This window comes from Helianthus annuus, chromosome 9, assembly GCF_002127325.2.
Source record: "Helianthus annuus cultivar XRQ/B chromosome 9, HanXRQr2.0-SUNRISE, whole genome shotgun sequence".
NCBI classification, from domain to species: Eukaryota; Viridiplantae; Streptophyta; class Magnoliopsida; order Asterales; family Asteraceae; genus Helianthus; species Helianthus annuus.
The window spans coordinates 155,386,296-155,400,531 of NC_035441.2; the positions used below are offsets into that span (position 1 = coordinate 155,386,296).

General features: G+C 34.1%; 1 protein-coding gene across 1 annotated transcript; it reads right to left on the reverse strand.

Annotated features, from left to right (window-relative positions):
- Window positions 1-7,908: 7,908 nt before the first annotated feature.
- On the reverse strand, window positions 7,909-11,793 carry LOC110879175 (PI-PLC X domain-containing protein At5g67130). The gene is made up of 8 exons (XM_022127599.2): window positions 11,531-11,793; window positions 11,276-11,398; window positions 9,713-9,835; window positions 9,503-9,601; window positions 9,082-9,385; window positions 8,359-8,582; window positions 8,205-8,291; window positions 7,909-8,134 (listed from the first exon to the last, which is right to left on the reverse strand). Exons 1-8 carry the CDS (start codon window positions 11,624-11,626, stop codon window positions 8,108-8,110), a joined length of 1,083 nt encoding a protein of 360 aa, XP_021983291.1. The 5' UTR covers window positions 11,627-11,793; the 3' UTR covers window positions 7,909-8,107.
- Between the last annotated feature and the right edge of the window lie 2,443 nt (window positions 11,794-14,236).

The following is a 14,236-nucleotide window of genomic DNA, read 5'->3' on the forward strand; positions in this document are numbered from 1 at the left end:
TATGAACCCTAATATTTGAAATTCGTCAAATTCACCTGATGATCAGCAACACTTTCTTCTCCTTCCGTTCATCGTCGTCGTCAGTGAAGGTGGAGCTAGGGTTCCAGCGGCTAGTGGTTGAGGTTCAGATATGTTCTTGTGGGTTGAAGGAAGAAGGGGGTGGGTGGTTGCGGTGGGGGAGGAGCGGCGGCTAGTGGTGGAGGAGCCATAGGAATAAGAAGCTTTAGAAGGTAACATCGGATTTGTCGTCGGTTATCAACCACCGCCAAAACAACCACCACCGTGCACCACAACAACCACTGTCGCCTGATAACCACTACCCCAGTTAACCTTCAGCCACCGCCTAACAACCACTACCCAAATCCTGTATATGAACCGGGCTAGAACTGTGGAAGAACATTAGCATACCGGGCTGTGGCTCCCACCAGTGGTGCTTGTGGAACCCATATCCCCATTGATTCCGGTTCAAAAAGAACTACTGAAGCTTCCATCTATTAGTTCCTCTCCCCAAACCGGCCATGGATCTTGAATTCTGGTGTATGGTGTGATGTTATTTGAAGATGATGATGATGGATCTGTGAGTTATTTGAAGATGATGATGATAATCTATATATATAATAAATAAACAAGATGTGGGACACATGTCATGTTGTGGTGCAAGCATTTGTGATTTTTGGCGGGAAAACGTGGGACATGTGTTATTGTTACAAGGGATCCGCGTATGGTATCCATACCCACATGCTTTGACCCGGTTATATAATGAACTAAAAAAACCCTAATCATTCTAATCCCTCATTTTTAACACCGTCATCCCAAAATGAGTACACCATACGTTTCAAGCATTCAGAACCCTAATCTTCCAGCCTCCATCTTCGTTCTTCCATCAGTCAAGCAAATCAGATGGTAGGTTATCTGATCTTCACCTATGATTTTTATTGTTAATCTTTTCCTTTTCGATTCCTAAGAATCCCATCACAAACCCTAATGCAAACTAACTTCTGCTCATCGATCAGTCTGTTTTTGCTTGATTTTATCTTCATTCTCTTCTGGCTCAGGCGATCCATCTTCGTTTAATCCTTAGGGTTTACAGTTCCTCCTTTGCAAGGTGAGTTTATGTTACAATTCTTTTCCTCATTTAAACTTGGTTTGTTCGATTTCATCTTAAACATTCGTTTATTTTTTATTATTATTAGGGATCCTCTTATAGTCTTCCATCATCTTCATACATAAGAAATCGCCACTTCTAATGTCTTTGTCTCCAGGTTTCATCTAAACCCTTTCCATTCAAATCGACTGTTTCGGGAATTGACGGCTGTAAAATTAGGTTTAATAATTGAAATTTTGTAGTTTTTTCTTTGCTTTTTTACTTCGCTTTTTTGGTTTATTATTGTCTGTTTGATGTTTCTTTCGAATGCTTTAATTAACCTTTTGATATTGGTTTTGATTAGGGTTATGGAATTGGGTTTATTTCATACAGTAATAAGCTAACTCATATTCATCAGCTTAAGAAGAAGGATGGCAAGACCTTAATGGTTCTTCAGGTACCCTTTTTTAAATTCGAGTTATATCTTTTATTAATTTTGGGTCAGTTTATGTAATTATGTTTCGTATGATGCATATGTTATCATAGATATCCACTGTTGGTCGCTCCTGAAGAATTTGATCAAATTTATGAACCACATGCTCTACATCCTGTAAATGATTGGCAGAGGTACAAAAATGTGCAGTTCATATTAAAAGGTCAATGTTTTTAGTTATTAATATTCTATGAAGAAGATATTAGTTAAAATTTTGACATATTTTTAGATAAAGGAACAACATGGATACTGCCAATCTCACATTACAGTGCGGGGTTTGCCAGATTGGTGTAATTGGTTAAAAGGTTAGACGTTATCCATTTACTCTTATATGGGGTGACTTTGGATTTTTTTTAATTACTTTTAATGGGTTAAATGGGTATAACTTGCTAAAAAAGGAACAAGTCATTTTGCTTATTAAACCTGTTAAATCATTATATTCAAAATAGTTTGCTTATATTTGGTGTAATACTAAGTCCTTAATTACATTCAAGAGGCTATTTGAATTAATAATAAGTCCTTAATCACATCAACAGTCACTAATCACAAGTTTGCTTATTATTGATTTGGATTCCAAAGTTTTAAGTAAATAGCATTGCCTATAAAGTTTGTCGTAGTTTTCTTTTGTTATACACAACAGTCTTATTGCAACTGGTTAGGACATTATATAGTGCTTTAACCTTTGGTAAATAATGTAGTCTAGGGATGAGCTCGGTACCAATGGGTATCGAAAATCCCCAAAATGGGTATCGGTACCTGTATTTGAAGGTAAAAACCGGTGCCGAACAGGTACCTTACCGCACCAGAACCGAACACGGCAAAAGTCGTTACCGAGTAGGTACCATAAATATATCAATTTTGGAAATTCGTTACCGGTATCGTTTCAGTACCATTTCCGTACGAGTACCCAATACCATTTGCTCATTCCTAATCCCTAATGTAGTCATCAATATGCCATAATTGGACACATATGTAATACATAACCTTATGATAGTAGCATAATACATATACTTTGTCATCATCAGCAACTGCATATCAGGTCCGATTTCAGTCTTTAAACCCTATCAATGTATCTATATTTTTTATTATATAATGGATTGCAGGCTTCTTTGCTTTTTTCCCCTAGGATTGCCTGCATACTTAGCCCTTGCTTCATCTTAATATTCTAATTTCACCAGCAACTCTATTATGTTGGTAAAAGTTTTGCTTATGCTACATTAATGATGTGTAGATAAGGTGTGGACTTCGTAATGTAACATAGATGATCAGATGGCTTTAGTTATCCCCACCTACTTATTTATGGATTCTGAGTCTATTTGTTTTTATTTTTATTTGTAGCAAGGCAAACAACTTATAAGTAACCCGTCTTAATCCAGAACTCATGTAACAAATAATTTGTGTTTGAATATTGCCAATAATCAAATTTTGTTTGTATGAATAGGTTCTAATATAGGGTTCCGTCGTCTCAGGTTCAAGTTATGTGAATGAGAGTATGGTTACCAGTGAATTAGCACCTGTTTTGAAGGAGGTAAATTCTTTAATGATTGGAGGTACAATAAACTTGCATGGCTCCCTCCATGTTTAAGCTACAAAAAAAAGGCTCTGATCTAGACGGCGCAAATGGCAAAAGCTCCTCTTCAAGTTTGCTGACTTTGGGTATACACATCTTAAACATTGTTACACTCAGATGCTTATGTAGCCTACTTATCCATGCTTTTATTGGTCGGTTTCAGGTTCCATGTCCCTGTGCTCTTTGCCTTGCCACAAAAACTATTGTTATGGTTGCAATTGGGGTCGAAGCCAACATTTGTGTATTGATCAAAGGAGTAGATGCATTAGAGAGGGCTCGAAAGATTTGTTATGTGATATTTGATAAAACTGGGACTCTAACTCAGAGTAAAGGTGCAATTACCACTGTCAAAGTGTTCACTAGAATGGACCGTGCAAATTTTTTGGCATTGGTTGCTTCTCCTGAGGTATAAATTAAATCATTATTTCTACACTGTACACACACACACACACTCATATATACTTTCTATATATTTTTTAAGCAACAATGAACAAGTGTGTGTAGACAGTGAAATTATCCTAATAAGTCATGTGATTATCTTAGTGTAACAGGGAGCATCATATATCAAAAGCAATACTCGAATACGCTCGCCATTTCTATTTCTTTGAGGATCCTAGGGTAATCAAAGATTCTTTAATTGAGATAAGGGTTGTTAAAATGACTCGATGGCTTCTTCATACAAATGGTTGTAAATGGGTTGTAGTAAGTAAATTGGTTGGACGGGTTAACCTTATAATTTTTTTTATTTCCTTTATGTAAAGGTGTAAACGTTTAACATAACCATGACACCTGTAAATAAATTGTCAAATAGATCAATTTGAACACACGCTATTTATTAAACGGGTTAGGCATCACAAGTCTCAACCCAAAATCTGATTTTTTTCGAGACTTGCTTGTGTCGATTTTCGCTCATGTCAGGAATTACCATATTGATATTGCTAAATGAAGATTCTACACATGTTGCTTATATGCAATTATATTGAACAGGTTGTAAACACAAGTGTGTTAGTTGAGAGGGGTTAATATTTCAAGCGATGTTGAAAGTGTGGTGGTGGATCATGAAGAAAAGCGAAGACAGGGATATTGGTGGCATATGATTTCTGAACTCATCGGTGTTAAGGGAGTTGCGGATCTTATAAAAGAGAAGAAACTGTTATTGCGGGACTTTTCAAAATGGGTGTCCGATCTATCATGGTTACCGGAGACAATTCGCTTCTTGCTAGAGCTGTTGCACAAGAGGTTTGTTTGTTCTTCATATTGACTATGTAAACACAATTTGATCCATTTAACCCGTTGGAGATTAGGATTAACCAAATCAACGTGTTAACATAACGTGTTGATATCGCATTTTGCTTATAGGCTGGCATTCAAGACATAAGGGTAGAGATTTTGCCAGCTGAGAAAGTTGACGTCATCCGTTAGTTACAAAAATATAGAAGCATAGTGGCTATGGTTTGTGATGACATCAATGACTCCCCAACCTTGGATGGAACAGACATTGGCATGGCAATAGGGGCTGGAGCAGACATTATAATGGAAGCTGCTGACTATGTCTTAATGAAAAGCAACTTTTAGAAGTGGTAATTTTATGATTCGTGTAACAATGAAGTGGAATTAAGATACATGGTCTTATCAAATTTTAGATAATGTGCTTCTCTTGATGTTAAAACGGGTCCTGCAGGTAAACTGTTTTCTCCTACAAATTCAGGTACTGAATCTTTTATGGGATATCGTTTATTGGAGGAATGTTTAATCTATTTTATCTTCTTTAGTTCTTATTGATTCAATGACCAGAGACACCATTGAAAGCTACTCGTCCTTCGATTTGGCAGATCATCCTATTTCTAGGTTAGTTTTTTAATCAATCATATTTTTTTCATTTAATTGGATATCTTTCAGTCTATTGTTGTTTCAAAGTATGATTTCGATCTCTATTATCTTTTTTGTTCTTAGCAAGAGGTTTGAATTTGTGAAATTTAATTGAATTGATTGAATGATTTTTTTTTGTGAGTTTTTGTATTTTGGTACTTAGAATATGTATATGCACGCCAGGTGTGTGTTAAAATGTTTTTTTTTTTTTGCTTGGGATATGATATGAAATTTGATCTTATTTTGTGGTCTGAATTTGGTGGAGCTTGGTGCTGATCATAAAGAATGTTTTTAACGTCATGGATTACTAATTATAGGATATACTTTTGTTGTCACCTATTTTGCTGAGAAAACTTATTGATGGAATGTTTTTTTTTTTATTCCAGTAATGAGAGGGGTGACCTAATTGAATTCGAGCTTGGTACTGGCTAGGTGATAAAGGGTATGAAACCAACTGCCTTTAGTTTTGCTCTTCATGTTATATAATTTATCTTTTAGGCACAAAAATTCAGCATTACACAATTCAATTTTTAAGTTAGTAGCATGTAAAGGTCCTGCGAAACCATTAAAGTTGATCAAACTGCCTAACTGAAACAAGTCAGTTGGGTAGGCCAGAACCGATTGCTTAACCTCTTTTTTTGCATAGTGTGCAGTGATTTTGATCAATGTAACCCTGGTGGATTCAACACTTTGACACCTTCAAGAAGGGACAAAGAAGGTCACCAAGAAACAAAGAAGGGGCAAGAATATGTTAGCAGGTTCGGAGGTTGATAAAGTCTGCAAAGCACTCGAGGTTGGTTGTCCCACTTGCTTCCTGGTAACGAGTTCTCATGCTTACCGAACAAAAGTTATTACTGTTTAAATGATGGTTTGTTTTTCAAGGACCCAAGATGAGACGGAATTCAAAGTGGAGGTTGAAGCAATTGGGCATGTGCGCCACAAGAATCAGGTGTACTTATTGGGTTATCGTATTGAGGGAACTCATAGGTATTCCATTTCTCTTTGTTCAAACATACATAATAATGTATTTACAATGAACTATGCAATGTGTGTTTATTTCATCACTCAAGATATAATTCTATGAGGGGCTTTTTTTTATCTTTTATCTTTTTCTTTTTGTAAATTCAGGTTGTTGGTGTAGGAGTATGGCAACAATTGAAATTTAGAACATGGCTCCATGGAGGTATGCGCCAACATGGATATCTTTATCTTAAATATAGTTTAGTTTAACAACTGTAAGTTCTATCTGATGCGTCAACATGGATATCTTTTACATGTGATGCTCATTTAACAACTTAGTTTTATAATTTTGTGATTATGATAAAGTTTGAGTTCAGATATATTTATTTTACTTTAGATGATGAAGGGAAATATGTTTTTTAGTTAAACAATTGGCGTGATCCAAAAATTTTATGGGTAATAGGCCTCTTTGGCTATTCATCCACCATGGCGCCACCATGGCGTGTCTTCTTAGGTGTATGGGTTTAGAAAACATTCTTATACAAAGATCTCATTATGAATTAAAAATGAATTAGCTTTACATGAAAACTTTGAATACATATGGAGGCAAAGTTGGAATACTTATGAAACCGAACTAAAAGTTTGCGGTCGAGAAGGGAGAGGATACTTTAGAGGTTCAAAGTGCTATTTATATACTTTTGTTTATTGTAAATTAAATTTTCCTAACCCGGGAAGTTCCCGGGTGATAGCCTAGTTTGATTTTATAAATAATAATAATGATGATAATAATAATAATAATAATAATAATAATAATAATAATAATAATAATAATAATAATAATAATAATAATAATAATAATAATAATAATAATAAATATGGGGTAAGATTACCAAAATACCCTTACCTATAACAGTCAAACGGCAAATTGCAATTATTTCGTTAGAGGGGGTCAGAGTGCCAATTGGCTTAAACCCCAGGGGGTAAAATTGCAGTTTACTCAATTATAAAATTACTCTAGATAGTTATATAACTAATTTAATCATGTAACTATATTCTCATCCAACTCAAACATAGTAATTACAATTACGTCATCACCCTTTTTTTGTTTCGTTCACTTCGTACATTTAGTACGATAATTCTTTTGTATAGGAACCTAACCCATTTATAAATATAGGGTAAAGTTCTTGTACAAATAATCTTAACATACTAAACATACAAATTGAAGGAAAACTCAAAAAGACAAGGTGGCATTTTTGTAATTATCAATAACTATCAAAGTTACTCTACAAATATACCTAAAAAAACCTAACCACTCCCCCCACCCCCAAAAAAAACCTAAACCCCCCACCCACCCCCCAAAAACCTAAAAAAAACCTACCCCCCCCCCACCCCCCAAAAACCTAAAAAAACCTAACCCCCCCCCCTCCCCCCCAAGCTAAAATGCTAAAAACTAAACCCCCCAAAAAACCTAAAAAAATCTAAAAAAATAAAAAAAACACACAAATTATTTTATTTTTTAACATTTTTTATTAAAAAATCGCTACTTTTAGTAGCAGCCAAAAAAAAATATATATATATATTTTTTTTTTTTTGCTAACGAAATGTAGCGATTTTTTAATAAAAAATGTTAAAAAAAATTGTGTTTTTTTAGGTATTTTTGGTTGTAACTTTGATAGTTGGTGGTAATTACAAAAATACCACCTTGTCTTTTTGGGTTTTCCTTCAATTTGTATGTTTAGTATGTTAAGATTATTTGTATTTGATCTTTTGCCTATAAATATAAAGTATCAAATGAACTCGAACTCTGATTCTAAAATAGGCGTAAATTCGATTCAAGTTGATTTGAGATTCTTTTGAATTAGAGTCAAATTTGAAACGGATTCTATATAAAATTAGAAAAACTAATTCATTACTCGAACAATGAGAATTAGATTCTCCAGTTTAATTTTTTTGTAGGGCTTGGTAAATGTCAATAAGATTTTTATATCGTATTAAAACATGTTGACAAAAATACATTTCTTCTTTTCTTATTTCATTTGGGTAACACGCATCACATTACTTACTAAACAAAACTATAGCTTTTAAATAATATTTTGTGCCCATGTCATGTTGGTCCCAAAACTGAAGCATTTTAGGGTGTGCAGCTTCCTCCTCCAGGCTGCAATATTATTCAACATTAACAAGTAAATTGAACCAAATTCAAATTTTAAATCAAAGAAATAACTTACGGCGCAAGAATGTACGTCGTTGCATCCGCACAAACGCTCTCCGTTTAGCAAATCGACGGCCTGGAATGTCCCTCCGCCTGCGCTTCTCTAAGAACCAAACAACATCTCATCAAACAAACAGAACAAACAGTTAGACGAAGATTTGGTTTAGTACCTTGTAAAAATCTACAGCAAGGAAGTTGGCCCAACGGTTGGCGGAATCACTGAAGCAAGTCTTGGTCATGTTCAAGAGGCCCTCATTGTTTTGACCACATGCCAATACCTTTATAGGAAGTGTACGGAAGTAGTTCACTAACACGAGTGATTTGGCTGTATCGTTCATTGAAGATGACTCTCCCCTGTTTGGACACTCGCCTGCCTTCATCCCACCATCCCCATCTACAATAGAAAAAAATCAAGTGATTATATTAACCAATGTTTTGAAAACCAGATTGGCCACTTTACTTGTCAGACCGGTCTAAAGAACCATATTTTGTAATAATAATAATAATAATAATAATTAATAATTAAAAATTATAATAGATGGGAACAAGATAATTACAGAAGATAATTTGGTAATTGCAATTGTTGTTTGAGCAGTGAGATCATTTGACTCAGGTTCAGCCCAACCTGGCTTGCAAAATCAAGTTGGCCCAACCCAGACCATAAGATCCAGTTCGGCCCGGCCTAGTGGTTTGCCAGTTGAACCACAAAAAAAAAAAAAAAAAAAAAAAAAAAAAAAAAAAACCTGGCAGTTTCATCCATTGGCGGTCCAAGTTTAAAAACATTGGTTTTGACATGCAAACTCGCAACAGTGATCACCAACCATCATACATAAACTCTATATATTTATGGTCTTTATTTGGAACCTAGTAAACAAAAGTAAATAGAAACTAACATTGATTTTCCACCATGTAGTTCCACTGGTACGCGATGCCTTCACTTTGTTCCTTGGATTTAACTGAGCCAAAAACAAGTAATCTTTGGTTGTTAGCGACCATGTCGCGCACTAATGGCCAATCTTGGCCGCCTTTCGGCATACTTGTCACTGGAAACCAGTATTTCTTCAACCCCGCATTTGTAAAAACATTAGTCAGACCATTAGGTGCTTGTACATAGTCTTCAAGGATGATTGTCACTATTTCATTAGGATTTGCTGATAAGAAAGCTTCGACTTCCTTCAAAGTATCGATGGCTGGTACCTATTATGTGAACACATTTCATCAAGTAGCGAAAAAATGCCAAAAATTCATAATAATTGGCTAATTGCATAATAATATATAAGAATAACAAATGGCATGGGAGCATAGTACACTTACAAACTTAGTTAAATCATGACATTCTCCACCAAAAGAATGACACAACCATACGGTATCTTCGTAGTCGTATGTGTCAAGCATCAAAGCACGAACCCCGTTCTATATAACATGATAACAAGAAGTAATGTGTTGGTGATCTCTTTCTACTTTTTTAGAAAATTTGGACCTATAAACTTATAAAAAATGAAATGATTTGATTAAGAAACGTACGTTTAGTTGTTGAGTGACACTATCTTCTTGATTCGTTGGGGCAACTCGCGGGGTCCCATCGTCGATTGCAAAGGCGTTATGTGTTGTCAAGAAGGAGTATTTGTTGAATGGTAGAGAATTGTTCTGTTTCAAACATTCAAACAAAAAAAGGAAAAAAAGTTGGTTAGTTTTTACTTTTGAGGATATATACAAGCAAAAAAGAGTTAAAAGTAAGTTCATTACTTTAGCCCAGCCCTGAAAGTACCTTTTTAGGCGATGTTGGTCCAGTGGGGTTTGTTAAAGAACTTTAAAGAGTGACCAAACCCACTTGTTCACTATAATTTCAAACTAGGGGTTGATCCCCGCGTTTCGCGGTGGGGCGAAATTTGATAGCTATCATTTGGTTTTTATGCTACCGAAACTCAACATAGTAACCGGAATAGCATACCTAATTATGGTATCGTTACCAACCGAAAGAGAAAACTAAAAATATAAAGTGGAGGTACAACCAAAACGATATCAAAATTTACGTCAAATGTAGATCAACTGAAAACGTACATAAAAATAAGAACGGGACCTATTATATTTAACCGGACTCGTTTCAAAAATAATTTACGTCAAAATGTAAACCAACTTGATTTTATACCCACACGTACATATGTAAAAATAAGCACTTAAAACTTGAGATGGTCAAAATGATATTTCATAGAGCTTTTAAAAAAAGGTAGGGTGGTCTAAGTGTAAAAACTGAAAGTCACAGGGCTAAAGTATAAAAACAAATGAAAAATTAGAAAATAACAAAAGTTATTGTAGCGCTGATGTGACGTACGCTACGATAACTTTGAGTTGTGGTTTCTCAAGTCTCCAACAACAACACGTAACAGAAGATTCCAAACTCATAACATCACATTTAATTCGAGAGTAAAAGAAGAACATGAAGCAACATTATATTGATTCATGTTTTATATAAGTATTGCTTTAAATAAAAAAAATAAAATTCAGCTTTTTGTTGACAACATCTATACTTAATTATTAACTTCTTGTACGTGTCACAATTTTATGAACCCAAAATTGTTTCTCAACTTCTCTAATTTCACCCCTTTATATTTATTTCTTAATTTCAATCCTATTTTATCTCAAAATTTCATTTTATAATTTCTAAATCTTCATTACTACCTATTTAATATATTTTTTATTTACCCCGTTACACACAGGTGATAAGATAATCAATTGGTTTTATTAATAATTTTTTGTCAAAACAAACTTATCAAAATCCATTAAAAAATTCATTTAGTTTCCAAAACAGTAGCAAAATTTTGACTTAGCATTACAAAGTACAAAAAAACTCAACCATAGTTATTATTGTAGTTAACGTCATGTTTTAAACACAACCATCAGTTTATTCAACTTTCAATCATCCACGGCTACGTTCAAACGATATGTTAATTGCCAGAAACTATCAAAATCAACATTTCAGTTTCACACTCAACCACTCAATAAACTCTATTCAATTCCACAACAACCACTTCACATTCATACTAAGGAAATGTGTAAAAAAATTAAAGCGGGGATGAATAAACTGACCAGCAGATTAAACACAGGCGTAGCAGTTGATCGAACACATTTAGAGCCTGAATATTCTTGAGGACAAGAGAAGCAATAAAGTCCGGTCTCGCAATCTCGGTCGGCTTCACAATCATCCCCTAACTTCAATTCATTATCATTCAAACTTTCAGTTGTTGTTGTTCAGATGTAACCCAACATCATCATAAGTTTAGCATATACAAAATACATTTCTGGTATTAATTATTATTCAGAGGGAGTAATTAACGGACGTACCTTGCATGTTCCGTTGGAGCAAGCAGCAGCAGTGATCGATATGAACAACAATGGAGCTAAGAACAAGAAGAATGAAATTTTTCTATGTAACTCCATTGATGAATTTGAGATGAAACTGATGGGGGACGTTACAAGAGTATTATATTGTGGAACTTAAAAAATTATTATTATTATTATTATTAAATTATAAATGGAGGTGTTAATTTATAGGGGAGAAAGTGGAAATCCAAAGGGGAGGGGAAGATGGAGGGATATTCTGTTTCTAGTTGAGAAAAATGATTAAAAAACAGCTTTAATTAGCTGAAAGGATATTTTTTTATTCCCACATTTTTTTATATTTTATAAATTGTCACAATAGAGTTTATTTAAAAGACTCAAAAAGTTGTAAACGTTTTATACACGATGTAGAATTAACGTGATGTAAATTAGATCTTTTGATTTTTTAGTAATATTTACTAACTACTTGACTCGGCTATGTTCAAAAGAATTGTTCTCAAATTGCAAAAGATTTATTAGATGAGTCACGTGAGCACATTGATAGGAGGTAACGAGTAGTTGGAAGGACATTCCTACTCACAAGCAATGGTTTTAAACAATGTGGGGTTGAATGAGTAACTATATATAACATATATATCAATAGAAAGAATATGTATCGGATAGTCATGTAATTACATGTTATTTTTTTAACGCCAAATTTTTAAACACATTAGTTCCATATTTACCTTACACCTGTAAGAATTTGAACACACAATCTCACATTTGTAACGTTTACATGTTATTTATATCTTAGGATATGATGCTTGGGGCCTCTACAATAATCCTTGAAAAGATGAAAAGACAACCCGTTCTAGATGGTGTATGCTATCGTTTGACAGCCGGAGATCGACCGGAAACCATCACAAACCGCCGATATCAATTGCGAGTGTGTTCATCTGTTGGTTGGGCATTAGGGATGATGATGGCTTGTGATCAGTTATGGTGTTATGATGATTTGAAAATGGTGGAGGGTGGTGGCTTTTGGTGGTTGTTGGCCAGTAGAGAGAGACAAAGAGGTAGAGAGATATAGATAAACACATTATATTTCTTTGATTTTTCAGTTTATTATAAATTAGTCTTTAAACATCAATTGTTTTACACAATAATCCTTGAAAAGATGAAAAGACAACAATGCCCTCATATGCAAGGCACATGACCAGATTTATTCAAAAAATTTAATTGGGTTTGGCCTAAAGAACATAACGTGCAAGATTTTGAAACATTAAATACAAAATTTATCAGCTTTTACGTTAAAGGACAGCGCCTACAATTTGAAATAAATATAAAGTAAAAAACTGTAATTTACTCTATTCGTAAATATGGTTAAAATGGGTTAAATTACAAGTCTTTCCACTTGAATACTCTTAACAATTGAAAATACAGTTTTTTTTTTATTTCGTCAAAATCTATAAAAGTCATACTCACATATTAAATTGAAATTGGAGTTTTCTTTAATTAAAAAACTCCTGGTAAATTAGAAAAACACCAAACAGAAAGGGTCAAAAGATGAGAATTGGTTTGATTGAATTCATGGATTGATCGATTCCATTTCCCACAAAATTCCACCACAACGTGTCAAACCTTTCTTGTACCACAATCTTCGTCTATGTTAAAATAACAATAATTTCCTAGTTCTGTTTTGATTGAAACAAACGACATGTGTGCGGAGCACCTTAAACGTACAAATGTCTATTTTCTTCTCTAGGGTTTGCTTATAATTGATTCCAACAACGATTTTAGGCCTAGGGTTTCAGACGAAGACGATGCTGATGGTGGGGTGGTGGTTGTGGGGGGGTCAAGTGGCACTGGTGCAGTGGGGGTGAGGGTTGTCAGCAGGTGGGGGCAGTGGTTGAGAGGGAGAGCGGGAGGAAGGGAAGCAGAGAGTATTTAGATCAAACGTTCTGGGGCGCTATGCCCCCACATAGCGCCAGAAAACGCCATAGAACACCGCCACGAGGCGCGGAATGAATGCAATTTTGAGGTGGGGCGCGAGATATATAGCGGCATTATTTTGTGGTTTTTTGAAAATTTGACCGTTAACAACGGTCATAATCTTAAAAAAAAAAATTCAATTTTTTTAATTTCACTCTATAAATAACTCCCAACTCTTCTATTTTTTTTACAATTCATACTCAACTAGTGGAGGGTTCAAATAAGAAGAATTTTTTTGTAAGAAGAAAAAGAAGAAATTTCAACCAATAAGAATGATTTATTTTACTTCATTTAATATTTGCATTTAATTTTAATATAAGGGTATATTGGTAAATTTACCTGAATCATTAATTTGTATTCTTCTCTTTTTATAACTAACTAAACTAAATTTGTAACTCCTTTTCAAAATATATACTTTTTTCCAAATTAAAAAACAACTTAATTTAAAGTATAGAATAAATTAGTAGTTGTATAGGATAAATTACGAGTTGTGTAGTATATATTTCGAGGTGTGTAGGATAATTTCGAATGTGTATGATAAAATTCTATAATGTGTAGGGTATATGTAGGAAAATTTTGATATGTGTATGTTTTGTAGATTATATCTAGGATAATTAATAATTAGTTGACTAATTAATTAAAGAGAGAAAACTTAATGATATCTATATATATATTAATAAATGAGATGATGTGGGCTATGTGTCCTTGAATGGTGAAGCCATTTTGATGATGTGACAA